This window comes from Globicephala melas, chromosome 6 (genome assembly GCF_963455315.2).
Source record: "Globicephala melas chromosome 6, mGloMel1.2, whole genome shotgun sequence".
In the NCBI taxonomy this organism is placed as follows: domain Eukaryota; kingdom Metazoa; phylum Chordata; class Mammalia; order Artiodactyla; family Delphinidae; genus Globicephala; species Globicephala melas.
This window is the reverse complement of record NC_083319.1, coordinates 112,764,652-112,791,133: the sequence shown is the minus strand read 5'-3', so window position 1 is coordinate 112,791,133 and position 26,482 is coordinate 112,764,652. Positions and strand designations below refer to the sequence as shown.

The 26,482-nt window shown below is 41.5% G+C and overlaps 1 protein-coding gene across 3 annotated transcripts in view; it reads left to right on the top strand.

Moving 5' to 3' along the window:
• The window catches only part of CLCN3 (chloride voltage-gated channel 3), an 83,299-nt gene that overhangs the window by 716 nt on the left and 56,101 nt on the right, over nucleotides 1-26,482 (top strand). For all 3 annotated transcript variants that reach the window (XM_060301359.1, XM_030845222.2, XM_030845225.2), the window contains exon 2: nucleotides 11,278-11,453. In XM_060301359.1, coding sequence (XP_060157342.1) covers nucleotides 11,294-11,453 — 160 coding nt within the window. In that variant the 5' untranslated portion in view covers nucleotides 11,278-11,293. The remainder of the gene's footprint in view (nucleotides 1-11,277; nucleotides 11,454-26,482) is intronic.

Sequence of the window (26,482 nt, the reverse complement as noted above, 5' to 3'; positions counted from 1 at the left end):
TGTGTGTATATGTAACATTTGTGTTTTGTTCTTAGACTTGGACCGGAAACCACCTTAGACTCAGAAATCGATATTGTATATAATGTGCTTTATTTGTATAGCATTTCAAAACCGGAGCACCTAGAAGATAATTACACATATTTATGCATATTAGAGACCGAGATTTGTGTTTCCTTTGGAAGAAAATTCTTTTTTTTTTTAATAAGAAATGAATCAACAGTGACCGGTACCATTTTTTCTCTTTGGTAATTCAAAAATTCAGTTCTGCAAACTATAAACTTTTTTGATTTTACAGCATGCAGTTCAGTTACAGCAGCGTCACTGTGGTTTGTCTTTGATTGTTGAATCTTTCCAGAAATGCTTTACTTTTCATCTCTCAAGAGTTAATTTAGAAGAATCTTTTCTTGATGAGGTCGGCATGGAAATAATTTAACTGATGTCAGTCAATTTTACTTGCTTCTGTGAGTCACTGGAAAATACTGTCTGTGTAGCACGGGAGTACACAGAGAAGTTAAAATGTTCGTGTATAGGTTGTTGATTTCATCCTAAAAGGTGCTGTTGCTGATTTTCTTGTTACAGACTGTGGCTTAAAAACCAGGTGTGTGCCCTGCAGTTATTTACTCAGGTTAAGCCAGCTTTTATGACCTCTGGTTAATAGGAACAGCCACTGTTGGAAGAACCCAAGGCAGATTGCAGCTCTCCCACACCTAACTCCCCACACTCTTCAAAGACTGAATCTTTGTTTGAAAAACAGGTCACATTATTTTAAGAGATCAATATGAATGTATATAGTACCTACAACTTTAGTTGGAACTTGTGTTTTAGCATGTGTTTTCAATCATACATAGCTCATTAGGAATGCCAATATTTAACCCGGTTTTGGATATATACAGTTTAGGGGAAGGATTTGCTGAGGTTAGGATTTTATGTCAGTGAATTGGCTGTTTTCCAGGTCATGTTGGTGATAGGCTTTCCATTTCCTGTTGTGACATGTTGGTAATAATTTTCAGATGGCTCAGGAAGCCAGATTTGATCTCTGTGGTGGGTCAGATATCAAAGCAGTATCCTGTGAGGTTTGGCCACTATCACTGCTTTGTAGAGCTTTCATCTTAGTTTCTAGTCAAACCTTTCAGCAGGGATCTAAACTATGATGTGTTAATATTTATTGAGTGAATTCTATGGTTCAGGATCTTTCCTAAGTGGTTTTGTGGATTATCTCAATTCTCACTCCAACCCCTTGAAGTAGGTACTTCGATTTTTCCCGTTATAGAGCTGTGGAAACTGAGGCATAGAGGATTTAATTAATTTGCCCAAGGTCTCAGTCAGTGTCAGAACTGAGACTGAAGCCTGGCAATGTGATTTCAGAGCTCTTGCTCTCACTGGCTGCAATTCATTGCGAGCGAGACTCAACAAAATGCTGGAAGAAAAGATGGGGTGAGAGAGATGGCAGCACAGGTCCATTTATTCTTCAGTTATAAAAATAATGTAAAATTACAGAAACTCTGGAAAATCTTTTTTTTTAATCCTCATGCCACTACTCTAATAAACTCTTCTTGTGTTTTTTAATTATGCACTTCCACATGTGTATATAAACATTGTAGCTATGATACATTTTGATTCTTAAAGATCAGTGTTCTTCGGTTAAGTATAAGGTTAAATATAAAATGAAAGATGAACCCACGTGGGGAAAATGCCCATTTGCATTGCTGAAATATAGAGAGATTTGATCTGCAACTTTGATTGGAACCATGTCAGGTAAATACATTTGCCCTCATGGGAAGTAGTTGAACAGTTTCTGTCTTGTAAAGTCATGGAAATTATTTAGTTTTCAAAGTCTAAGTCCTCCACAGCATCTTTTTGTTGGATTGTTTACCTTTTTACTTGTTATAGTCTGACTTTTATATTTGTGTGTGTGTTTTTCCTTTTAAAATCATCTAGCTGTTATCTTTTGACTGGATCTAAAAATATTTATGAATCTGGGAAATTTTCTTCAGAATAGAAAGCCACTTTCTTTAGCAGGTTATCCATTTAATACTTTTTTGAAGAGAAATATCTAAGGTGCAGCGATTTGGACATGCAGCTAACTTAATGGACAGTAGGATAAAATACCAGGAAATATTACTTTGGGGAGAAATGCGTTTCATTACTGTCATGTCTTGTAAGTACTGACAATTTGTATTAGGGTAAATTCTTTTTTAATATGGTGATGTTCTGATCTAAGTTTCATGATGTTATAATGGGTAGAGGGGTCATTCCCTGGTAAAATAAATTTGAGAAACTTTTAATAAATTTTGTTTATGAAGTTAATGTTTACTACAGGTTTTCTCAAGAACCTTTCTTATTCTGTTAACCATTACAATTCTACACAGGGTATGTTTTATTACCCAGACTTATCTGACCACGAAACCTTGCATTGGACTTGTGTTCTCTGCACACACTCACTCATCGCCAAATGCCTTTGTCACCTTCTTGGCTTGATTCACGCCAATGCTTCACTGTTGCTTCAATGAACTAACCTCTTCTCCCACCTCTGCCCCATAAAATCCCACTTACCTTTTTTTTGGCCACACCACGTGCTTGCAGGATCTTAATTCTCCTTCCAGAGTTTGAGCCTGGACCCCTGGCAGTGAAAGCACGAGTGCTAACCACTGGACTGCTAGAGAATCCCTCCCACTTACCTTTTAAGGTCCAATTCAAGTGTGTCTCTTCCAAAGAAGTCTTCGCATCATCAATTACAGACGGATGCAGTCTTTTCCCCGAGCTCTTGTAACAATTTCAGTGTCTTCTGTGACATCTGTCATGCGTTGCCTGTCATTATATGGATATATAGTAATTTATAGGAAAAAATTACTATATCCCTTTTGAGGACAGTATATTATGTAATTTATGCTGAAGTTTATTGAAAGCTGTAAGGCCTGTACAGATATGATGCCATTAATAAATAAAAATTTTGTCTGTATTTTTTTTTTACAGTTTCTGGTACACGAGTGGCCATTTTACAAACTTTAGTAAATGTGTAAATGATTGTGTTGAAATTCATTGTCACGTTTTAATCTTTGACAAGTCTTTCGCACACCTAGTTCTTGAAATATTTACGTGAGGAAGCTCCTTACTTCCAAGTGGCTATATCAGTCAGAGTTCCACCTCCCTGCGGTTATTGCTGTTGAGACTTTGTTTGTTTGTTTTTAAATTTTTGGCTGTGTTGGGTCTTCGTTGCAACGCGCGGGCTTCTTATTGCGGTGGCTTCTCTTGTTGCGGAGCATGGGCTCTAGGCACTTGGGCTTCAGTAGTTGTGGCACGTGGGCTCAGTAGTTGTGGCTCACGGGTTCTAGAGCACAGGCTCAGTAGTTGTGGTTCACGGGCTTAGTTGCTCTGCGGCATGTGGGATCTTCCCGGACCAGGGCTCGAACCCGTGTCCCCTGCATTGGCAGGCAGATTCCTAACCACTGTGCCACCAGGGAAGCCCTGCTCTTGAGACTTTTGTTCATCTCTGGCTGCTGACATTTGGGATTTTCTTTTCTTCTTTCTCTGGGGTTGATTGTGCCTGCTGTTCTGTCAGATAGCTGACTGACACGCCTTTGCAACTTAGCCATGGTCCTCAGGCCTACCCAGTCCCCTTGATGAGAGGGCAAAACCTTGTTGGAAGCTATGAAGAAGCAGCGTGCCTCCCTCAGGCTCTGGGTTCCAGGTCTCCCTCGTTCTGCTCCCCACCCCCCAGTTCTGGTGCTGAACCGCTCAGTGTCTGCAGTTCAGGGGCTAGACTGGTGCGCTCAGGGTCGCCATCCCCTCACTGCAGTCTGGCCTGGAATAGGACTAAAGCCTGGGTGTGTAATCCTGCTGTTGGAAAGAACGCTCTGGTTCTGAGTCCTACAAGCTGCTGGAGATTGCACTTTGTTTCTTCCAGCTGTTTTGAATCAATCAAGTCAGAAACCGAGCAGATACCTTAGATTTCTCCTTCACGTTCCTCGCGTTTTGTTAGCTACCGTGGCCTCTTAAATGTCCCTCACAGCCGTTCCTACTTCTTCATGTAGCCATGACTCAGTTCGGTGGTGACCTCACTGTGCTGTGTCCAGGGCTCTTCAAGGTCTCCTGGAGTCCTCCCCGGGTCACTCTTGCCCTTCTCCTCTGCCTTCCACGCTGCTGCTGCTGTTGCTTGTTAAAGTTTGTATCTGATCAGGTGATTTCTCTTTTAAACCTCTTAATGGTTTCTCACGTGTTGTCACGAGTAAGTTCCTCGGCAGGACCTAGGAGCGCCTGCCTTTCTCTGGCGTCCGTCCACCTCCTCGGCTACTCTCCAGCCCCTGCCTCTTCCATAAGCTACCCGAGCAGGTCTTATTATGCTGCTGTGTTTTTGCATGTACTTTTTTCTTTTCCTTTATTGACTTGGCACCTCATAGTTGGCCTAGTTGATGCGTCCTAATCCTTCAGTACTCATTTCCTCTTTCAGTGTTTGCAGACTTTCCCAGGCAGCAGCTTGTTCCTGCTCAGTGTCATCATGTACCTTGAGCATACTTCTCCTCTGGCCCTTCTCACACCATATGTCGTTGTTTGTCTGTCTTTCACGTTCACTGCCTTGGGAATAGGGACCATTTCTTACTCATCACCCCAGCACATGCTGGGCGCTCAGCAGATGGTTGTTAAATGCATTAATCAGTGACTCTCCAAACTGACTTTGGCTACTAGGTAGATGGTGATCCTGTAAACTGAGATAGGGAGAGGGGGAGGACGAGCAAGTTTGGGGCAAATATGTATTTGGCTTAGGTCTTGTTGAATTCGAGTTCCCATGCAACATCCAAGTACAGATGTATCCATCATCCGTTAGGCATTTGCTATTCATTCATACTATAGACATTAATTGATCCAGCAAGGTTCCGTAGATAGAGACCAGGCTATTCCAAAATTTATATGGAAAGGCAAAGGAACTAGAATAACCAAAACAATTTTGAAAAATAAGAACCAAGTGTGAGAAATCAATCTATCCAATTTCAAGAGCTCCAGTAGTCAATACTGTCCTTACTGCTCTAGGTATAGACACACAGATCAACGAAACAGAACAGAGAAGTCTGAAATAGACTCACACAAATATGCCCCACTAATTTTTGACAGAGACCCCCAAACAATTCAGTGGAAGGAAGATAACTTTTTTTTTTTTTTTTTTTGGTACGCGGGCCTCTCACTATTGTGGCCTCTCCCGCTGCGGAGCACAGGCTCCGGACGCGCAGGCTCAGCAGCCATGGCTCACGGGCCCAGCCGCTCTGCGGCATGTGGGATCTTCCCGGACCAGGGCACGAACCCGTGTCCCCTGCATCGGCAGGCGGACTCTCAACCACTGCACCAGGGAAGCCCGGGAAGATAACTTTTTTGGCAAATGGCATTGGAGCAGTTGGATATCCATACGTCCAAAAACAAACTTCAACCTGTGTCTTACAACTTATAGAAAGATTCACTCAACATGGACCACAGACATAAATGTAACATGTAAGGCTATAAAAATTTTAGGAAAAAATTTAGGAGGAAATCTTTGGTAGGTAAATTTCCTAGAGTTGATGCCAAAAGCACGCTCCTTAAGGGAAATACTGACAAGTTGAACTTCATCAAAATTGCTTTTGCTCTGTGATAGACCCTATCAAAAGGAAGAAAACCAAGCTACAGAGTGGGAGAAAATATTTGCAAGCAACATATCTGACAAAGGACTAGTATCTAGAATATATATTCTAAAATATGAAACTGGGAAGTAAAAGAATCCGGTTAGAAGATTGGCAAAAGATATGAACACTCATTTCACTGAGGAGGACATGCAGGTAGCAAGTAAGCACATAAGAATATGTTCAACGTCATCAGCCATTAGGGAAATACAAATGAAAAGAACAGTGAGATACCACTACACACCTATCAGAATGGCTAAAAAAAAGAAAGAAAGAAAAAAACGGACACCACCAAGTACTGGTAAGGATGTGGAGGAACAGGCTCACCCATACATTGTTGGTAGGGCTGTAAAGTTGGGATGTCAAACTGGCAGTTTCTTTAAAAGCCAGCCATGCAGTTACCATATGGCCCAGCTGTTGCACTCCTTTGCTTTTATCCCAGAGAAATGAAGCCTTAAGTTCACAAAAAATCTGTACGTGAATATTTATAGCAGCTTTGTTTATAATAACCCAAACCTAGAAAAGAGGCAGATAATTCTTCCACGGGTGAATGGTTAAACAAACATATGTGGTGTGTCCGTATCGTGGAGCACTATTTAGCAACGAAGAGGGAAGAACTGTTGACACACACAACCCCTGGATGGCTCTCCAGAGAGTCTTGCTGAGTGCGGAGAGCTAATCCCCGAAATGGTCGACTGTACGATTCCATTTATACAGCATTGTTGAAGTGGAAGAGTTTTAGAAATAGAAAGCAGATTATGGGTTGCCAGGGGTTAAGGAAGGGGTGGGGGACTGGAAGAGAGTGGGTGAGGCTGTAAAGGGCAGCACGAGGGGTCCTTGGGATGGAAAGTTCTGTGTCAGTGTCAATATCATGATTGTGCAAGAAGTTACCATTGGAAGAAACTGAGTAAAGGGTATATAGGAGCTCTCTGTATTATTTACAACCACATGTGAAATCACAATATCTCGAAATAAAAAGTTTAATTTAAAAAAGTGAACCCCTCGTAGGTGTGTGGTACTGTGCTAAGCATTGCAGAGTTGAGTACAGATGGGCACAGCCAGGCCTCATGCCACCCTCCGGAGGGAGGACTTATCACGTGAATCGGGGTGACGTTACACCTGGGCTAAGTGCTGTCAAGGAGAGGTGTGAGAACTCACAGTGAGAATTTGACCTGGTCAGGGAAGCCTGGCCCAGGTAGGAGGTAGGTTAGGAAGGCTTTCCTTACAGCTGCATGACTTTGGGCCAGTTACTGCAACTCTTTGTGCCTCAGTTTCCTCATCTGTTAAATGAGGATGATAACAGCACCTAAGATTTAGGGTTTTGGTTGTATTTAGTACCAATCTTAAATGAGTTAACTTGTAATGTGCCTAGGATGGTGCCTGACATATAGTAAACTCTGCTTGAGAGGGTTTCTTTAAATTAATTAATTAATTTTTATTTTTGGCTGCGTTGGGTCTTCGTTGCTGCACGCGGCCTTTCTCTAGTTGTGGCGAGCAGGGGCTACTCTTGGTTGTGGTGCACGGGCTTCTCATTGCGGTGGCTTCTCTTGTTGCGGAGCACAGACTCTAGGTGCGCAGGCTTCAGTAGTTGTGGCATGTGGGCTCTAGAGTGCAGGCTCGGTAGCTGTGGCTCACAGGCTTAGTTGCTCTGTGGCATGTGGGATCTTCCTGGACCAGGGCACGGATCCGTGTCCCCTGCATTGGCAGGTGGATTCTTAACCACTGCACCACCAGGGAAGTCCTTGCTTGAGAGTTTGTTAACTGAATAAAGGGATGCTTGAGGTGAGAGCTGAAGAATGCCTCGGAGCATTACCTAGATGAGGAGGTGAGGGTCTGTTCCCGGCTCAGGGAGCAGCTAAGCCTAGGGCAGGGGCTGGGGCCGGCCTGGTGGGGCTGAGAGGGAGATGTTCGCCCCGGGAGAGGCAGCAGAGGCCGGGCTGCATGGGCTTTGTGCGCTGTGTGGAAGAGTTTGTCTGCTAAGCATGGTGAGAAGTGATTAAGACCTAAATCCATGGCATGTGCAGAGATGACCCATCAGACCTGCTTTTAGAAAAGACCATGCTGGCTGTGGTGTGATCAGATGACAGAGGTCAGGGTGACTGTACATAGATCATTTGGGAACTCACTGCAGTGCACCAGGCCTTCTCCCTAGAGATTTTCATGGGTTAGCTCTACTTTTCCTAGCTCTGCAAGAATATATTTGCAAGTCGCTGTGTCTATTATAATGTTTTGTAATGGTTTTAAGTATATTTTTGACAATTTAAAAGGAAAAAAATGACTTTGTAGTATTGTTTTCATTTTTTATATGCCAAATTTCAGCTGCTGTATTATGGTTTAAATAGCCTTTTGTAGTCAAGCCTGGGAATCGAGTTTGAAACCTAGAGTGATTTAACACTGGTGTCCAGATTCCTTCTGTGTATTTCTTTTATGCTACCATAGAATCTTGACTATTTTATAGCAGTGCTGTGCAATAAAAACAGTTGTGCTGCAAATTCAAGACACATATGAAATTTTCAATTTCTTAGTATATACATTAAAAAGGTAAAAAGGAAATGGTGAGATTAATTTTAATAATATATTTTATTAAACCCAGTATATCTAAAGTGTTATTTCAGCATGGACTCAATATGAAATTTTTAATGAAATACTTGACATTCTTTTTTGTCATGAAGTCCTACAAGCGCAGTAGGTATTTCTCCTTAGAGCCGTGTTTCAGGACTAGTGGCTGCTGATCACACAGGTCAGCTCTACAGGTTTCTGGGTTAAATAAGAATAGTTCTTTTTAAGTTATTGAATTTATAGAAATAGGAACCCATGCAGGCCTGAGTTTAATAAACCTTTGGAACAGAGTTGGTTGCTCTTGTTAGAAGGAAAGGTATGGAGTCTAGATGTCTCAGAGGTGTTCGTGATATGAAGTTTTTAGACATTTTGAAAGGGTTAAGTTAGCAGTCATCACTAGTGGTTTTTGAGGACTTTCAGGGATAAAATGTAGGAGCTATGTTGGAACTTGCTGATTGAGGGCCTAGGACACAGACAGTTTTATTTTAGAGCGATTTCTCAGTGTTCTATAGCCTCTAGCGAATTAACGCTCATTGACGTATGTTATCACATGTATTAAGCGCTTCTAGTGTGACCGTCGTGTAAAGAAGTGAAGAATAGAATGTCTGTGTCCTTTGCAAAATCTTAGCATATGTGCTTTGCTAATCAAAATTAAAATGACTCTTGAACTATTAATCCTTATTTTCTTTTAAAAGCCTTTTAGTTATTTACTCAAGAGCCACAATATTGAATTTGATCACCTCTATGGATACTGCAGAGTTCTTAGCATAAACAGTTATTTTCATACTATTCTATTTTAACATTTACCTTAAAATAAAACGCTTTTTTTTTTTTTTTTTTTTGCGGTACGTGGGCCTCTCACTGTTGAGGCCTCTCCCGCTGCAGAACACAGGCTCCGGACGTGCAGGCCCAGTGGCCATGGCCCACGGGCCCAGCCGCTCTGCAGCATGTGGGATCCCCCGGACCAGGGCACGAACCTGTGTCCCCTGCATTGGCAGGTGGACTCTCAACCACTGCGCCACCAGGGAAGCCCAAAACTCTTGTTTTAATTAGTGTATTCTAACAAGTCTCAGTATAATAGGCTGTCTTTGGTGGAGGTAATCATAAAACATTAATAAAATTGCAAAGTGGTAAATACTTAATGTTTTCTTTGTAACTTAGGTGCTAGGTTTTGGTTATTCTCCCAAGACCAGATTAACACTGTTGTAGAGAGGATTTGTTTATTGAAGACTGAATTCCTTTCTCTTTTTTCACCTGGTTGATTGAGAAAACAGTCTGGCATTTTGACCACTATTATCCGTATATTATGTTCCAGTCACTGTGCCAGATGCTGAGACTAGAGCTCTCAAGCTTCACCTTCTCTCAGGTGGTCTTTAAGTTAGGGAATTTATATAATATACCTTTTAAAAGTAGTTATCTGTATTTTATTTTTCTAAAAAGTGTGAAAGCTTTACAAATAATTTTTTTTTCACTACAAATAATTTTTAATCGTTGCAGCTCTTTGAGGTTGTTTTTCCATGTGCCGAAGGAACATTTACTGAGGACAAGAGATTATCTTAACCCTTCAAATCTTCAGTGCTAGAATTCAGCACTCGAATTGGAGTGCGCGTCGCTCCATTCATCCTTTACTTTCTATGTGTACTCATCATGACAAAGCTAAGAAGTCTTGCTTTACTAGGCTTACTGGGTGGACCGCTCCTACGGCTTCACCTTTCAAGTCCCACACAAGAACCTCTCAAGCCTGTTGCTGGTGTCTAGCTCACTAATGTTGAACTGTCATTTGGGTGTTGAGCAAGTAGGTGGATGCATTTAAAACATCAAACTATTTAGGAGTTACATTGTTTTTAAAGTATGGAGTAAGAACAGTGAAACGTGTGCTTACTTGTTATCTGCTGGGAAAAAATAGAAATCGTGACCTATTATACTTTTCATGGCTGATATTTGACCATGGGCTCTGAAGGTTTAAATTTTAAAATGGGGACTCCTGGTGGCGCAGTGGTAATGAATCTGCCTGCCAATGCAGGGGACACGGGTTCGAGCCCTGGTCCGGGAGGATCCCACATGCCGCGGTGCAACTAAGCCCATGCGCCACAACTACGGAGCCCGTGTGCCACAACTACTGAAGCCTGCGCGCCTAGAGCCCGTGCTCCGCAACAAGAGAAGCCACGGCAATGAGAAGCCCGTGCACCGCAATGAAGAGTAGCCCCCGTTAACCACAACTAGAGAAAGCCTGTGTGCAGCAACTAAGACCCAACGCAGCCAAAAATAAATAAATAAATAAATAAATTTTAAAATGATGAAAGGAGAATGAAATTTTAAAAATGTGTAAATGACAGTATTTTAAAATTAGTATTTGCATCTGGTAAGGTATTCAAAAGGGGCATACAGTTTCCCTTTCAGACCTGGTACTTCAGTCACTGTTCCTTTTCCCTGTGGGGAGCTTTCTTGGAACTCCCTCCGGAGATGGACTGTACATACACAACCAGTTGTGTACTGTATTTCATCCTCTACCACAGCCCCCCTTTTTCGGGGGACCCCCCACATATATTGTAGTGTAATATAAACCCTTCTCTGTACTTTGTCTTTTAACTTAACGATTGATCTTGGAGATTGTTTTATACCACTACCTGAAGAAATTCTTCATTCCTTTTTACAGCTTCTTGGTGAGAATAGAATTATTAAATGATCCCCAAAGACTTAACACAATAGAGTTAGTTATTGTTACAGTGAATCAAGTTAGTATATATATATTTTTAATACAGAGATCAGAAGTTTCCTTCGACTTATTAAAGAAGATGATTTTTTTTTTTTTTTTCGGTATGCGAGCCTCTCGCTGTTGTGGCCTCTCCCGTTGCGGAGCACAGGCTCCAGACACGCAGGCTCAGCGGCCGTGGCTCACGGGCCCAGCTGCTCCGCGGCATGTGGGATCTTCCCGGACCTGGGCACAAACCCGTGTCCCCTGCATCGGCAGGCGGACTCTCAACCACTGCGCCACCAGGGGAGCCCTAAGTAGATGATTTTTATTAAATGTTGGGAAAATGTTAAAGCCATTTTTCCCCCTTTGTTTTTTCAGATAAGCAGACAGCTAAATGGAGTCTGAGCAGCTGTTTCATAGAGGCTACTATAGAAACAGCTACAACAGTATAACAAGTGCGAGTAGTGACGAGGAGCTTTTAGACGGAGCAGGTGTGATTATGGACTTTCAGACTTCTGAAGATGACAACTTGTTAGATGGTGACACAGCAGTTGGTAAGTTTGGCATTACAACTCTTAGTATTTATAGTCATGAATGTCTGCTAATAAATATATACATTGTTTTATTGAGGTCAAGTTTTGGGGTTATTTTTCTTTTTCACTGTGGTATTTCATGTACCATAAACTTAACCATTTTAAGAGTGTACAGTTCAGTGGCATTTAGTACCTTTACAGTGTTATGCAACTACCATTTGTGTCTAGTTTTCATTACCCCAAAAGAAAGCCTTGTATATGGGTACACTTTAAAATCGTAGTATACATAGTACAGAGAGGTATACAGCTGTAATTGGAGCTGTCAGAAGAACAGAACTGATGGGATACACAGAGAGAGAGAGGCATGTAGAAAGAGATTTATTATGAAAGATTGGCTCATGTGATTGTGAAGGCTAAGTCCCACCGTCTGCCATCTGCAAGCTGGGGACCCGGGAGAGCTGGTGGTGTAGTTCCAGTCCAGTCCCAAAGGCCTGAGAACCAGGGCAGCCAGTGGTGTAATCCCAGTCTGAGTGCGAAGGCCCAGACACAGGAGTGCTGATGCCCCAGGGCAGAAGAAAGATATCCCAAATCAAGCAGAGAGCAAAGTTTTTAGTCTACCGATTCAAATGCTTATCTCTTCTGGAAAGACCCTCACGGACACACCCAGAAATGATGTTCTGCCAGCTATCTGGGCATCCTGAAGTCCAGTCAAGTTGACACATAAAATTAACCATCACAACAATCATCGTATCACAAGCGTGGAAAGTAATGAATTTCTACAAAGTGAACACACTTATATACCTCAATCAAGAAATAAAACATGACTGGTTCCCCCAGAATCCTCCCTTGTTCCCCCTTCCAGTTTCAAAGGTAACTATTATTTTGATTTCTATCACCACAGACTACTTTTGCAGGTATTTAAACTTTATATAAATGGATTTATACTATATATATTCTTTTGAGTCTGGTGTCATTTACTTATGTCTTGATTCATCTGTTTTGTTTATATAGCAGTAGTTAAATTTATTTTCATTGCCATGTAGTATGCCATTGTGTAAATATGCTGCAATTTATCTGTTCTACCCATCATGTATTTTTATGGTTATTTTAGTGCATATCATTTACACAATTCTGTAGGATTTATACCTCAGAATCGCATCTCAGGTTGTAACCTGTACATTCTGTCAGCTGTGTGTGAGTTTTGGTTGCTTCACACCTTCACCAATACTTGATGTTATCAGTTTTTAAAATTTTAGCTATTCTAATTGTGGGTGCAGTAATCTCATATTTTGGTTTTAATTTACATTTGCCTAATGACCTGTGAGTTTAAATGCCTGTGGTATGTTGATTGGCTTTTTAGATAGCCTCTTTTGAAGTGCCTGTTCAATCTTTTTGCCTATTTTATAAGAGTTCTTTATGCATTCTGATTGAGTCCTTCGTTAGGTTTATGTATTGCAAGTGTCTTCTCTTGCTCTGTGGTATGCCTTTTCACTCTTTTTTTAGCCGCTTGACGGCATGTGGGATCTTGCCGGACCGGGGCATGAACCCGTGTCCCCTGCATCGGCAGGTGGACTCTCAACCACTGTGCCACCAGGGGAGCCCCCTTCTCACTCTTAATGGAATCTTTTGATGAAGGTGTCGTCAATTTTAATGAAAAGCAGTTAATCTTTTCCTTTATTTTTTATACTTTTTGTGTTCTGTTTAAGATAGCTTCCCATACCTCAAGGTCAAGAAGATATTCTCTCGTTTTCTCCTAGAAGTTTTATTTTTTGTCTTTCACATTTAGATTTATAATCTACCTGCAATTAATTTTTATATGTGATGTGAGTTAAGTGTTCAGGTTCATTTTTTTCCCATATGGATAACTAGTTGGCTCATATATTGAAAAAACCTTCCATTCTCCAGAGTACTGCACTGACATCTTTGTCATCTGTCAAGTGGATGTATTTCTGTAGATCTGTTTCTTGACTTTTTACTCGCTTACATTGAAATACTTGGCTATCTTTGTACCAAAACCCAGCATATATATGAGTTTTTGTTTTTCACATTGGTTTTATGTAAATGTAGTCCATTTACATTTAATGTAACCACTGATATATTTAAGTTCAAATCTACTATATTTATGTTCTATTTGCACAGCTGTCTTTTTTTCCTTTCTTTATTTCTCTTCCCCCCAGTACCTTGTTAGTTATGCATTCTTTTGTATTCTGTTTGGTGGGTTACTCTAGAGATTATAACATGCACTCTTATTAGTTCTACTATAAATTACTACTTTTACCACTTTATGGGAAATGTAAGGGCCTTACAATACTTTACCTCTTTTTATCCCCCCTCCTGCTTTTTGTGCCATTGTTGTCCTCTCTGTTAATTCTTTATATATTTTAAACTGCATGAGACATTATTATTGTCATCTTGTGTCAATGCCTATTTAGATTTTGTGGCTTTACTTTTTCCATTGCTCTTCATTCTGTCCTGCATTTTCATGTTTCTGTCTGGGATAGTTATCTTTCCGCCTGAAGAACTCTCATTAGTATTTCTTTTAATTATAATCTACTAGCAATAAATTCACACAGTTACAAGCCTTTGTTTCACCTTTGTTTTTGAAAGGTATTTTTGCAGCTGTATTCCAGATCTACAGTTATCTTCTTTGAACACTTTAAAGATGTAATTTTGGTGTCATTTGCCTTCTGCTGAAAAGTCAGCTATCAGTGGTATTTTCCCCTACTCTGGCTTCTTTTAAGGCTTTTTTCCTTGTCTTTGGTTTTTCAGAAGCTTAACCATAGTGTGCCTAACTGGTTTTCTTTGTATTTATTCTGGCTGGGGTTACTAGAACTCCTGAATTATGACTTGATTTATTTATTTATTTTTTATTTCATCTTTGGATAATTTTGACCAGTGTGTCCTCAAATACTGTTTCTGCCATCTCCCCTGCTCCCCACCTCTGCCCGACCCCTCTTTTAGGACTCCATTCACATGTGTTACATCTTTTCACTGAGATCCTTGTGTTTCTTATGCTCTTTTCTGTATTTTCCTTTTTTCATTTGGATATTCCAACTCATTAGGGTAAATACCAAGGAACATGATAGCTCGATCAAATACTATGTTTAGTTTTGTGAGAAACTGCCAAACTGTCTTCCAGAGTGGCTGTGCCATTTTGCATTCCCCCCGGCAACGAATGAGCGTTCCAGTGCTCCACATCCTTGTCCGCATTTGGTGTTCTCAGTGCTCTGGATTTGTTGCAACAGGTGTGTAGTGCTATCTCATTGTTTTCTATCAAGTTTTGAATTTCAGTTATTTATCAGTCATAAAATTTCCATTTGATTATTTTTTTTCTTTATTTTTTTGGCTGCATCAGGTCTTAGTTGCGGCACGCAGGGTCTTTGTTGAGGCACGCAGGATCTTTCGTTGTGGTGCGGGCTCTTCGTTGTGGCGCATGGGCTTCTCTCTAGCTGTGGTGCGCAGGCTTCTCTCTAGTTGTGGCGCGCAGGCTCCAGGGTGCGTGGGTTCTGTAGTTTGCGGCACACAGGCTCTCTTGTTGAGGCATGCAAGCTCAGTAGTTGTGGCACGTGGGCTTAGTTGCCCCATGTCCCCCATGGCATGTGGGATCTTAGCTCCCTGGCCAGGGATTGAACCCGCGTCCCCTGCATTGGAAGGCAGATTCTTTGACGCTGGACCACCAAGGAAGTCCCTCCATTTGATTATTTTTAAGTAGACTTCTGTATTCTGGGAGAAATTCAGTGTTTGTGTGTGTGTGTGTTTTTCCCTATTAATCACTTGTTTAAAGTCTGTGTCTTCTAATGTATGGATCACCTGTGGGTCTGTATCTTTTGCCCCTTTTTCCTCTTGGTTTTCAGTCTTTTGGCCCTGACTGTGGCTGGATGGGCTTTGTAATTTTTTTACAGACTGCTGGACATTGTGTACAAATAATTATAGGTGCTCTGGATGATATCTTCACCGTAGTGTATTTAGTTTTTTTTGGCAGGCAGGTAGTCTAGGATCCAATTACAATGATCCCATCAAAGATGGAGAGAATTTTCAGCCTGGTTTCAGACTTTCTGAGGGTTAGTCTATTTTGGGCTGACTTTATTTTTAGGGCACAGCCCCTTGAGGATTTTAGTAGAAAGCCTACTAAAGTATGTTTACGAAGACTTTCTCTTTTTTGGGCCCTTAAATTCAGTTTCTGTCTCTCTGGCATTTTGAAACTGATGACAGCTCTGCTTATCATTTTAGTCTCTTAACCACTGCCGTGTGCTTGGTTTCTCAGCCTCTTGCTCACGAAGTTTAGGAATTGTAGATATTTTTAGGGAAAAGCATCATAGCATGAACTGTTCTCTTTTCTCCAGGATATTGGCCCGTTCAAGTCCACTTGCCTTGGTGGTTTTGTTTCCGTGGCCCCGTGAGACTGGCGAAAGCTCCCAGCTGGGCCTCTCAGTCACGGTGCTGCTCTGAACCAGGAAGCGACTCAGGGCAAACAGTGACCAAGGCTGTTAGGTTTACCTGTTTCACTTCTTCTCTCAGTGTTGGCACTTCGGGTTCTCACGCCTTGTATCTTCTCCGGCTATTTTGTTAAATGTTCTTTGATTTAAAAACAGCAGCAGCAGTATTTTGCTGTTATTAACCATTGGCTCACCTCATCATTGATGGAGTTTTTCCTAATTTTAATTACAAGTTGTAAACCAGCTAAACACATGTATTCATAATTTGAAAAATCAGGTGAAATTTAACAGCATACCCACTTTTCTGTGTTTAAGTAGCTCCTTGGCCCTGTGTGTGAAACAGAGAAGTAATGCAGGGCAGTAGAAAGACACAGGAGGACCTCGCTCTTTCTATCTTTCCACACTGCCGTCCAGTGTTGGTGATGTCTTCACTCATGGTTTTCCATAGGACACAGTGTCACGTAGGAAGGAAGGGGCAAGGGGGGAAGAAAGGGTCTTTTTTTGTTCTTTTTTTTTTTTCTCTATCAGGGAGGACAATTTTCTAGAACACAGAACACACTCGTACGTCACTGGCCAGAAGTGGGTTACATGACCACACCTAGACTGATCACTGACTAGGAGGCTTTTTGACTGGTTAGAACAATCATGATTTGTTCCTTGCAGTTAGGCACATTACCAACCAAACAAAATTAAGGTTCTGTTAACAAGGGAGAAGTTGGAATGACCATAGGGTAAGCAACCATTAATGTTTCTCATACAGAGTCTGTCCTCTGAGTTAGCCTAGTTGAAGGTACAAGTTGTGGAACAGTGGTTGACGACAACTATCTAAGTGTCAAATTGGGTGGTACAGATTATAAATTTTACATCTCGAAAAGAGGATATTATTTCAATACCTGTTTAGAATTGTGGAGTGTTCTGGAAAGGGAGATAATGCATGAAGGCCCAGCGGTAGGAAAAGATATTAGGTTGTGAGACAGCGAATGTCCTTGGTAGGATGGTGATACCCTTTCTTTCAGCAGAGCCGAAGTGGTTCTGTTCACAGTAGCTGGGAGAGGACAGTCCTGCGGTAGAAGTGCGGGCCTCAGCGAGACCTCCCTGCCCGGGTCAAGGCAGGTGCCCAAGAAGAGAGCTCATCTCTGTGTCTGCTCTGTGTGTGGAGCATGGAAATAGACAATGGACAAGCAGTTGAGTCTTTGTGTGTGTGTGTGTGTGTATATATTATGCGGGTCTCTCACTGTTGTGGCCTCTCCCATTGCAGAGCACAGGCTCCGGATGCGCAGGCTCAGCGGCCATGGCTCACGGGCCCAGCTGCTCCGCGGCATGTGGGATCTTCCCGGACCGGGGCACGAACTCGTGTCGCCTGCATCGGCAGGCGGACTCTCAACCACTGTGCCACCAGGGAAGCCCCAGTTGAGTCTTAAATATTCTTTTATGACTCAATATCTCTCTAGAATACCAAAGAATAATTAATCACTGGAAAGAACTGGTAGTGTTTGGCATATGTGTTGAGTAGAAATCTTATGTTCATTGACTTTCAAGTTGTAGACCTGAACTTACATCTTGGCTCTGCCAGTTACTCGCTCTGTAACCCTTGCAAGTCACTTTGCCTGAGTTTTTTCCTCTGTAACTAGCAGTGGTACTCTTTTCTCCTGTGTTCCTTCCCCTTTAGGTGTATTACACTTTGTTCCCCCAACTTGAACAATTTTCTTTTAATTTAGCGTTCAAGTGAGATGTCAGGAACATTGCTGGTAGTATTAAAAAGAGATATAGTTCTAAAACTAAAATACGACTCTGGATTAGGATTTAGGTTGTAGAGATAAACCACTTTGGACTCCCCTGACTCCACTGGATAATTGAGTTACTTATTTGTTACATAGCTAGCCCTTGTTTTGAAAGCAAAGAGATGGACCCAAATCTCAAAAATGAAATCAGCCTTGTCTGCTCAGAGTGAATCCTAAATAATCCAGAACACACTGTGACTAAAAAATAGAAGTTATCCTTAGTAATGATGACTAATTAGTAGTGTCGAAAATCTAAGCTAGTGAAAAGCTGAAAAATTACACTTGATATGTATTTATATTAAGTATATTGAGTGAGTCACTTTAGTCTAAAATTCAGATTCTTTGGAAAATGCAAAATTTTTCATTACAAGTAGCAGGAAGAGAGTGCCAAGGTGTTGTTGTCAGAGTTGTTTTCATTAAAGAGAACCATAAGGTTCTTGCTTCACTGAAGATGAAACACACGCGCGTTCCTCTGTACAACTGAAGTGTTATTCTTAAATGTACGGCTCTCACTGGGAGTAAGAGAACTGGCTGACGGGGTAAAAACTAGAGTCGGCCACTGTTCAGCAAATGAACTCTCAACGGTTAATTCGTGTTAATGACGGTAATGAGTTTAACATTTAGATTCTTCTATCCTGCTTCGTCACGCGTGAATTGTGAATAGTATGGCTTACTTGCTGTATCAGGAGTCACTCCCAGCTCTCTAGATTGTGCGTGGATGGTAGTGTCACAAACCGAGAGAGGAAGTGGGCAAGGAACGGTAGCATCCAGAGGGCTTGCTCCTGATTGCTTCTGTTTCCTGTCTATAGAGAACCTTAAACCAACTCGGAAATACTAAACTCAAATGTCAGGTGTTATTTTTATTTCCAAGACCTTGGGACATATAATCACTGGGAATGGAATGCAGAGACATCACACAGATGGTTGTATTCTGTTTCACATATGTATCACATCCTGAGCCTCAGAACTCAGAAACCACGTACAGCTGCATGGGCTGAGAGGTGGGTCGTTCTGTTCTAGGTCTTGTGACCCTTCCACCTCTGCTCAAACTTAACTTACCTAGGGGCTTCCCTGGTGGCGCAGTGGTTGAGAGTCCGCCTGCCGATGCAGGGGACACGGGTTCGTGCCCCGGTCAGGGAAGATCCCACGTGCCGCGGAGCGGCTGGGCCCGTGAGCCATGGCCGCTGAGCCTGCGCGTCCGGAGCCTGTGCTCCACAACGGGAGAGGCCACAACGGTGAGAGCCCCGCGTACTGCAAAAAACAAAACACACACAAAAAAAACACTTAACTTAACCTTCTGAGCTGTTACAAGAGATTCCAGCATTTTCATTTGCATATCTACTGTTAGATTTAGCTTTATTCAAAATGTTGTGATTTTATTTGTCACATACCCTCTGGGTGGTGTGTTTGTCAGAAGTGTCTCTACTAGAAATTTCAGCAGGAAAGGCCTGGCGAAGTGGACGCAGAGGGACCATGCCAGAAGCTGGCTGACCATCTACAGGATACCTCTTAGGATTTGGCCAAACCTGCCAGTGCAGGGTCCAGTCCTTTGTCCTGCTAGACACAGAAGCATGGTGTCAGCCCCAGGAAACTGAGCTGTTTCTTAGAAGTGGATTCATATTAACCAGGATCTTACATCTTGTTAGGTAAAAGTGCGAATGTATTTACAGTGAGTAATATACTAATGCTTTACTTCATTTGAAAGAAAGGACGTAAAGCAGCGTATAAAGGTACACAAAATTCAGTAATTAACATAAGTATTTGAGAAGCCTGAAGCAAAAGGAAAACAGGTTGAAATGACATAAAATGTAGAGATGAATGAGGCCAATGAAAACATTAGCGATAAACTACTTACTTTCTGAGGGGAGACTAGGAATTTGGCTCTAAGCTTTGTAGCAGCAAGTGAAATGAGGGAACCTGTTTAGTTAAGTGATTCACAGTGTTTATGAGAGAAAAACCCAATCAGTTTCTCAGCAGAAGCCCTATTACTAATATTAAGATAATCCATTTTTGAGAAACATTATGAAGTGGTTCCTATCTATGTACTAGACTGATTTTTCAAGACTTTGCTTGGAGTAAACAGCAGTGATTTTCACAGGGCTTTTGTGATAACATCCATCAGTATTGCTGACTTGAACCACAAGACCTAATTCCACAAGGGTACTGTATTATATGGTACAGGCATTGATTATTTATGATGATCTGGCAGGATCCATAGGTGTATCTTAGAGTATCTTGGAATAGATGGACAGTATGAAGAGTTTCAGAAGTCATCAAGGTATATTATTATCGTGATTTTTTTTTTGCTGAAGGTTTGATATATATTAGATAGCAGTGATTTTAGAATTATATTTTGGAATTATAACGGAGCTATTTACTTACATTCAGCTCGTTTTCCTTAAGAAGTTGAAAAAGCCTAACAAAACCTAAGACTGAATAGAAGCCGCTAGAAGGCCTCTTAATGAAGAGTGGGCAGGGTTGGGGGTCTTTGTTTTGAAAATAATTTTGTTCCTACTGGAAGTCATAGGTAAATGATTAACAGAAGGTCCAAAACTTATGTTCCATGTGACAAGATCATGATGATTGCAGCTATGATAGATTTTAAAGGGAGTAGCTACCACAGACCTTAAAAAAAAAATGTATTCACAAAATGCCTGGTTTTAACTAATATTTAAGTATACCTTTTAAGGCAGTAGTTCTCAGACCTTTTTGTTCTCAAGATCCCTTTCTATTCTTAAAAGATTATTGAGGACCCTAACAAGCTTGTTTTTTTTTTTTAAATGTAGGTTATAGCTATCCATATTTACCGTATTAAAAATTAAATTTCAATCCTTTATTAATTCACTTAAAAATAACAACTAGTTATAACATTAATAACACTTTTTATGAAAAAAATAACTGTTTTCCAAAGTAAAAATAAATTGAGTGAGAAGAGCAACGTTTCATGTTTTTGTAACTATCTCTAATGTCTAGCTTAATAGGAAACATCTAGATTCTTAGATCTGCTTCCTCATTCAACTTCGTGTAATGTGTTGTTCAGTTGAAACCTATGAGAAATATGTAAGAAAATTTGGCCTTATACAAATATATATTAAAGAAGAAATAATTTCATAGCCTTTGCAGATCATTGTGGATATCCTTCTTTGATACTACGCCCAAACTCGGCAGAGGGTAATTTCTTAAAGGTTAATTGCAGTGTGGTAAGTGAACCCATACTAATGAACTTTCTGTGTTGCGTTACATTAAAATCCATTGGCCTATCTTGTGCTTCTGAATGGATCTATTACCCATGCATGCTTTTATAATATGCATTAGTCATTTGGAAATTGAGGCAGTGATTTATCAGTTTGCTAGGGTTGCGGTAGCAAAGTACCACAGACTGGGTGGCTTAAACGACCGAAATTAATTTCCTCACAGTTCTGGAGGCTGAAGGTCCAAGATGGAGGTTTTGGTTGTTCGTTTCTTCTGAGGCCTCTCTCCTTCGCTTGTAAATGGCAGTCTTCTCCCTGCGTCCTCACATGGTCTGTGTATATCTGTGTCCTGATTGCTTCTTCCTTGAGGGTTCTAGTTCTACTGGATGAGGCCTTGCCCCAGTGACCTTACTGAGCCTCAGTTACCTTTTTAAAGGCCTTACCTCCAAGTCTGGTCACATTCTGAGGTGCTGGCGGCGAGGGCTTTTATCATATGCGTTTGGCAGGACACGGTTCAGCCCATAATTCAGATTTATGCAGATCTTGCTAATGTTCACACATTTTATTACAGAAAACCAACAAGTCACATTTTGTTGCCACCAATCCCACAATCCCATCAGAAGTCTTTAAGTGCTGGGCAGCTGTCAGGCTCACACTGGTGAATACAAGTTTTCCAAACTTTAATTTTTGCTTTTCCTCAAGAAGGAGCCATTGTTCCACGGTATACACAAAAAAGACTTTGTGTATTCTTCCCATTAAAAGGGTGTATACTCAAGAGTTGCTATTTCGTAAAGCGAATAACCTTTACTGTTTTATGAAGGACATGTGGAAGGGAAACAGGCCTTTGTTCTCTGGTGGTGACGTGGTGGCACAGAGTACAGTGCCTGCTCGTCCATCTCGGTGCCCCTGCTTGGCTTTGTGCTAGGTGCCAGCCGTGTACCTGCTATTACTCATGTACCATAAATACTGTAGAGTGAAAAAGACAGATGCTGTTGTGGAGGCTCACTAACCCTCCCACCCCCACTCCGAGATCCCTGGGGCCTGTCATCAGGTTACTTTACATGGCAGAAGGTCTTTGCAGTTTTGAGTAAGTGAGGAGTCTTGAGATGGAGCGATTTCTCTTGGATTATCTGGCTAGCTCCTTGCAAGGCGGAGGCAGGAGGCTGAGTCCGAGACCCGAGGCTGGGGTACTAAGAGGAAGGGGGCCGCGGCCCAACTGGAGAAGGAAGCTGAAAAGGGCAAGGGGAGAAGTCTCCCCCGGAGCCTCCAGAAGGAGCGCATCCCGGCAGACACCTTGATTGTACACGCCTGACCTCAGCAGCTGGAAGAGAGCACGTTTGTATCGTTTCAGACCACTCAGTTTGTGGCAGTCTGTTACAGTAGCGATAGGAAACTGGTGCAAATGTATCATTTCAGTCATACACAAATGTGTTATTATGAAAATGTTTTAACCCCACAGACCCCCTGCAAAAGATCCTGGGCATCTCCGGGGGGGGGGGTGTCTGTGGGGCACACGTGACCATACTGTGAGAATTCTGACTTAAGATAAGCCCGCTGCAAAATGCACATTGGGTGACTGAATAAGGTGACTTGCTGTGTTGTATTATAAGCTATAAGAATGGAAGGGCTTATATAAAAAGGGTAAAATCTGTTTGTATAATGTGATCCCAGTTCTCTTAAAATACTATATACACACACATACCCCGCACAAATTTGGAGGGAGATACACCAAAATAATGATTTTTTCCCCTGGGTGGTGGATTTTTTTTTTTTTTAAATGCTTTGCAGTGTTTTCCAGATTGTCACCAATTTGTCTTCAGATTTATAAAACTGAGCCAGAACTTCCAACTCACTATAAGGTGTATTTGTCAATGTAGGAAGATAGAACATATTTCATGAATAGTTTAACTTGCTTTATAACTTAAAATTTAGCCATGTGGCAAATGGGCCTTCTTTGGTTCTCTTGTGCTGGGCGTTGTAAATGTCAGGTTGGGGCTTGTGCCTGGCCTGCATATCTCCAGGTCTTTGAACATGTTTCCTCTGCCTGTAATAGCAGTTAGTACTGTGCTTTGCTTCTCAGGTTACACCTCACGCCCCTAGAAGGCCTTCCCTGACTTCTCAGGTTTGGCTTAGGGGCCTCTCGTGTGTTGTGAACTGTGTTGCTTCTGTTGTATGTTTGCTTTCCTGACTTTTCTTATTTGTTTTGGTTGTAGCTTGCCTTCCTCCTAGACTAAGCCCACTATCTTTCTGTCTAATTATCCTACTAATTTGTGTTGGCCTGTAAGCCATTAATTTTTCTGTCTGCATTGTTCTGTTTAGAGCCGATCCATTATGTACTGATGACATATCTGAACTCTTGATGAGCAATCTTATTTTCCTTATTTCTGAATTTTGTGGGGCTGGGATATTAGTGAACCGTGGACAGCCACGGATGTTGTTTATTTCATCCTCCCTTCTTACCGTGTTTGATATATTGGCATACATCCAGTAGAAGCTTGTTAAAAGTTTGCTACTTTATAAAATATTCATCTGTCTAACATATTAGCTAGTCTTATTTTATAGTGTTTAGGAGTCTGTTTTCCTTTTTATTTATTGAACGAATATTGGTGTATTGAGAAAAGTTTTGGTTTAACTGGACATCTATGAAGCCAGTAGGATATTCAGTGGAGTGGTAGGAACTGTCATTCACCCATGTTGTTACAGCTGTATTGCACAGGGGCCGAAAGTGGCAGTGTCATCATCATCCAGGAGGGAAAAGGCACAGGATGGAATATACTGTCTGTGTTACATCCAGCTCCCTGACGGTCGTCACTGTCATCACTTCTGTTTCTCATTTTTCTTATCTGAAAAATGAAGACAAAATATCAAATCTATTCTACCCACCCAACTCAGATTAGTTTTGAAAACAAAATAGAAGAATATAGTAAAAGAAATGGTGCAAATGTTGCTGTTATACCTGAGAGTCCTTTGTGGCAATTTTGGCTTGGGTGCTCAAAGGTTAAACTTACTTATACTTAGTGTAGCCATTAAACAGATTACATCATGACATTCACATAGATTATCCTGGGTTCACAATAATCTTATATGGTTAACTTCAGGGCTTAGTGATGACTTGGCTTGACTTGGAGAAATGCTAATTCTAGACCTGGGGCAGGGAAAATACAAGATGAGCCCAGGGTATGTGTAGTACCAGAGGAAGGAAGTGCTCAAAAACAGAAAGATGAAGGCGTGTCAAAGGAACACTGGAACCAACCTGAGAGAGTACCTAGTGACCAAACCTGGAACCATTTGAGCAAAAACCAATAAGGTAGAATTGGATTATAACCAAAGTGTAAGATAAATACAAATGAATACATATACAGATAAATAAATGGGGGGGAAAAGACAAGTCTCCCATGTAGAATTACAAATAATTTATGTAGCTCTTCTACCCTCATGGAGGAGGAGCTTAACTCCTACCTCCTCCTTTGAGGATGGGCTAGACTTAGTGACTTACTTCCAAAGAATGGAGGAGGGGAAAATGATAACCGAGTACTGGATGTTCCCACCAGCACTGAGGCCATATGGATGTCACATACCCCCAGTACGTGATGAGAAGGGCACTTGCCTTTGTGATATTCTTTCCAAAGACCCATAACCCCAGCCTAAGCACAAGAGAAACAATAGACAAAGCTAGACTGAGGGCATGTTTTGCAGGACAGGGTCATGAAAAACAAGGAAAGACTGAGAAACTGTCAAGACCAGAGGAGTGGAGGGAGATGCATTGACTAAATGCAATGTGGTGCCCTGGATGGGACCCTGGAATAGAGACAGGACAGTAACAGAGAAGCTGGTGAGCCAGAGGATGTCTGGGCTTGACTTAGTGGTAATGTACCAATGTCAGTTGCTTAGCTGAGCAAAATGTGCCCTGGACACATAAGATGTTAACAGCCTGGGAAACTGAGCGGAGGGATTCGGGACCTCTTTGTACAATCTTTGCAACTTTTTTTTATAAATCTAAAATTAGTCCAAAGTAACGTTTATTGTAAAATATGGGTAGGAAAGAATTAACTTGTAAATAATAAAAGCAAATGTGCTTATTGCAGAAGATGTGAATGAGAAAAGGTAGTAAATTGAGATCACTTGTAACCCTACTACCCATGGATAGCTGACTGTTTTCGTATCTTTTTTCTAGACTTAATTCTATGTATAATCCATTCAGCAAATAATTCTTAGCCTCCTTTATGGGCCAGGCACCATGCCAGGAGCTCGGGATAGAGCAGCAAACAAGAATGACGTCTCTCTCATGGAGTCTGTGCTCTACTGAGAGAGAGCGAGCGCCGTTAAAATAAATGATAATCCCACAAGAACCAGTTACAGTGGTGTTGTGGGAAATGCTGTAAAGAAGCAGTACGGGCGTGAGGACATGTGGTGGGGGGGAATCTAAGATGCACCATTGGAGTCGAGAACTGGAAAATGAGGGGTCGGGCAGGTGAGGGAGGGTGGAGTGGGGGCCCTGGGAGTTCAGGTACAGGTACAGGTACAGGCGGGGGACCCTCAGGGAGGAAGGAGTTAGGAGCTAGAGGCGGGAGGGGCTGAGGCTGAAGAGGTAGTTAAGCGAGGTTGAAATCCTGCATTTTAAGGTTTGGGCCCTTTTTCCTAAAGAGTGATGGGGGAGTAATATGTTAGTAATTTTAGAAGATTATTCGGCTGCCGTGTGAGCAGGTGGGTTGGAAGGTAGTGAGAGCAGGGAGGTAAGTGTGGTAGGTCAAAGGGAGGTGATGGTTCTCTGACGGGCAGAGTGACAGATGCAGAGCAGACGGATTCAGTATAGCTTCTGAGGTGAAATCAGGCAGACATGCTGATTGTTTGGATGTGGTTTTGGGGGTGAAAGGAGAGTTAAGTGTTCTGTATTCCTAGTGCATGAAGCTGGTAATGCCATGTATGAGGCGGGACCTTTTTCAGTTAATATTAAAAGCATTGCCTTATGTACAAAAGCTTACCTTAATAATTTTTAATGGTTGCGTAATATTTGAATACATGAATGTATTCTAAATTCCTAGCAAAAATTACTGAGAGGAAGGCATTTATTAATATCTGTTTATGTGTAGTGAATACAGTGGTTTGCAAATGGATGGTAGGATTGTTGCTAAAGACTCTAAATGCTGCTAAGACAGTTGGAGCTGGTCGCTTCCTGTGAATAAGAATAATGAAGTTCTTTGATGTCAGCTGCAGGTAGAAAACATTAATAAAGTAAGCCAAGAGCAATCTTTTAGTGAACTCAGTTCCTTGCACGGAGATTTGTAAGCAAAACAAATTATTGATAGTGTAAAGTTGGGGTATAGATCAGAAATCCAAGAAATGTATTCTGAGTTAGGATAATCTGACTTTGCTACAGGTCTTCAGAGGTTACGTTTGTTCATGATGTCATCAGTAGGTGACAAGTTGATTTTAGTTTCATCGGGCATCTACCTATGACATTGGTGGCATGGTTCTAATGAGTGAGGCATTTGGCCCTAAAGTTGAATTTGGCAACATAAATTCAACCCTTTAAAAAACATGAAATGGTTACATCGTGAATCCTCAGTAAAGGGTTTTTTAGAAATTCTTAAAATCAAATTAATAAAACACTGCCACTACCATTTAATGGTTATCTGTCAGCA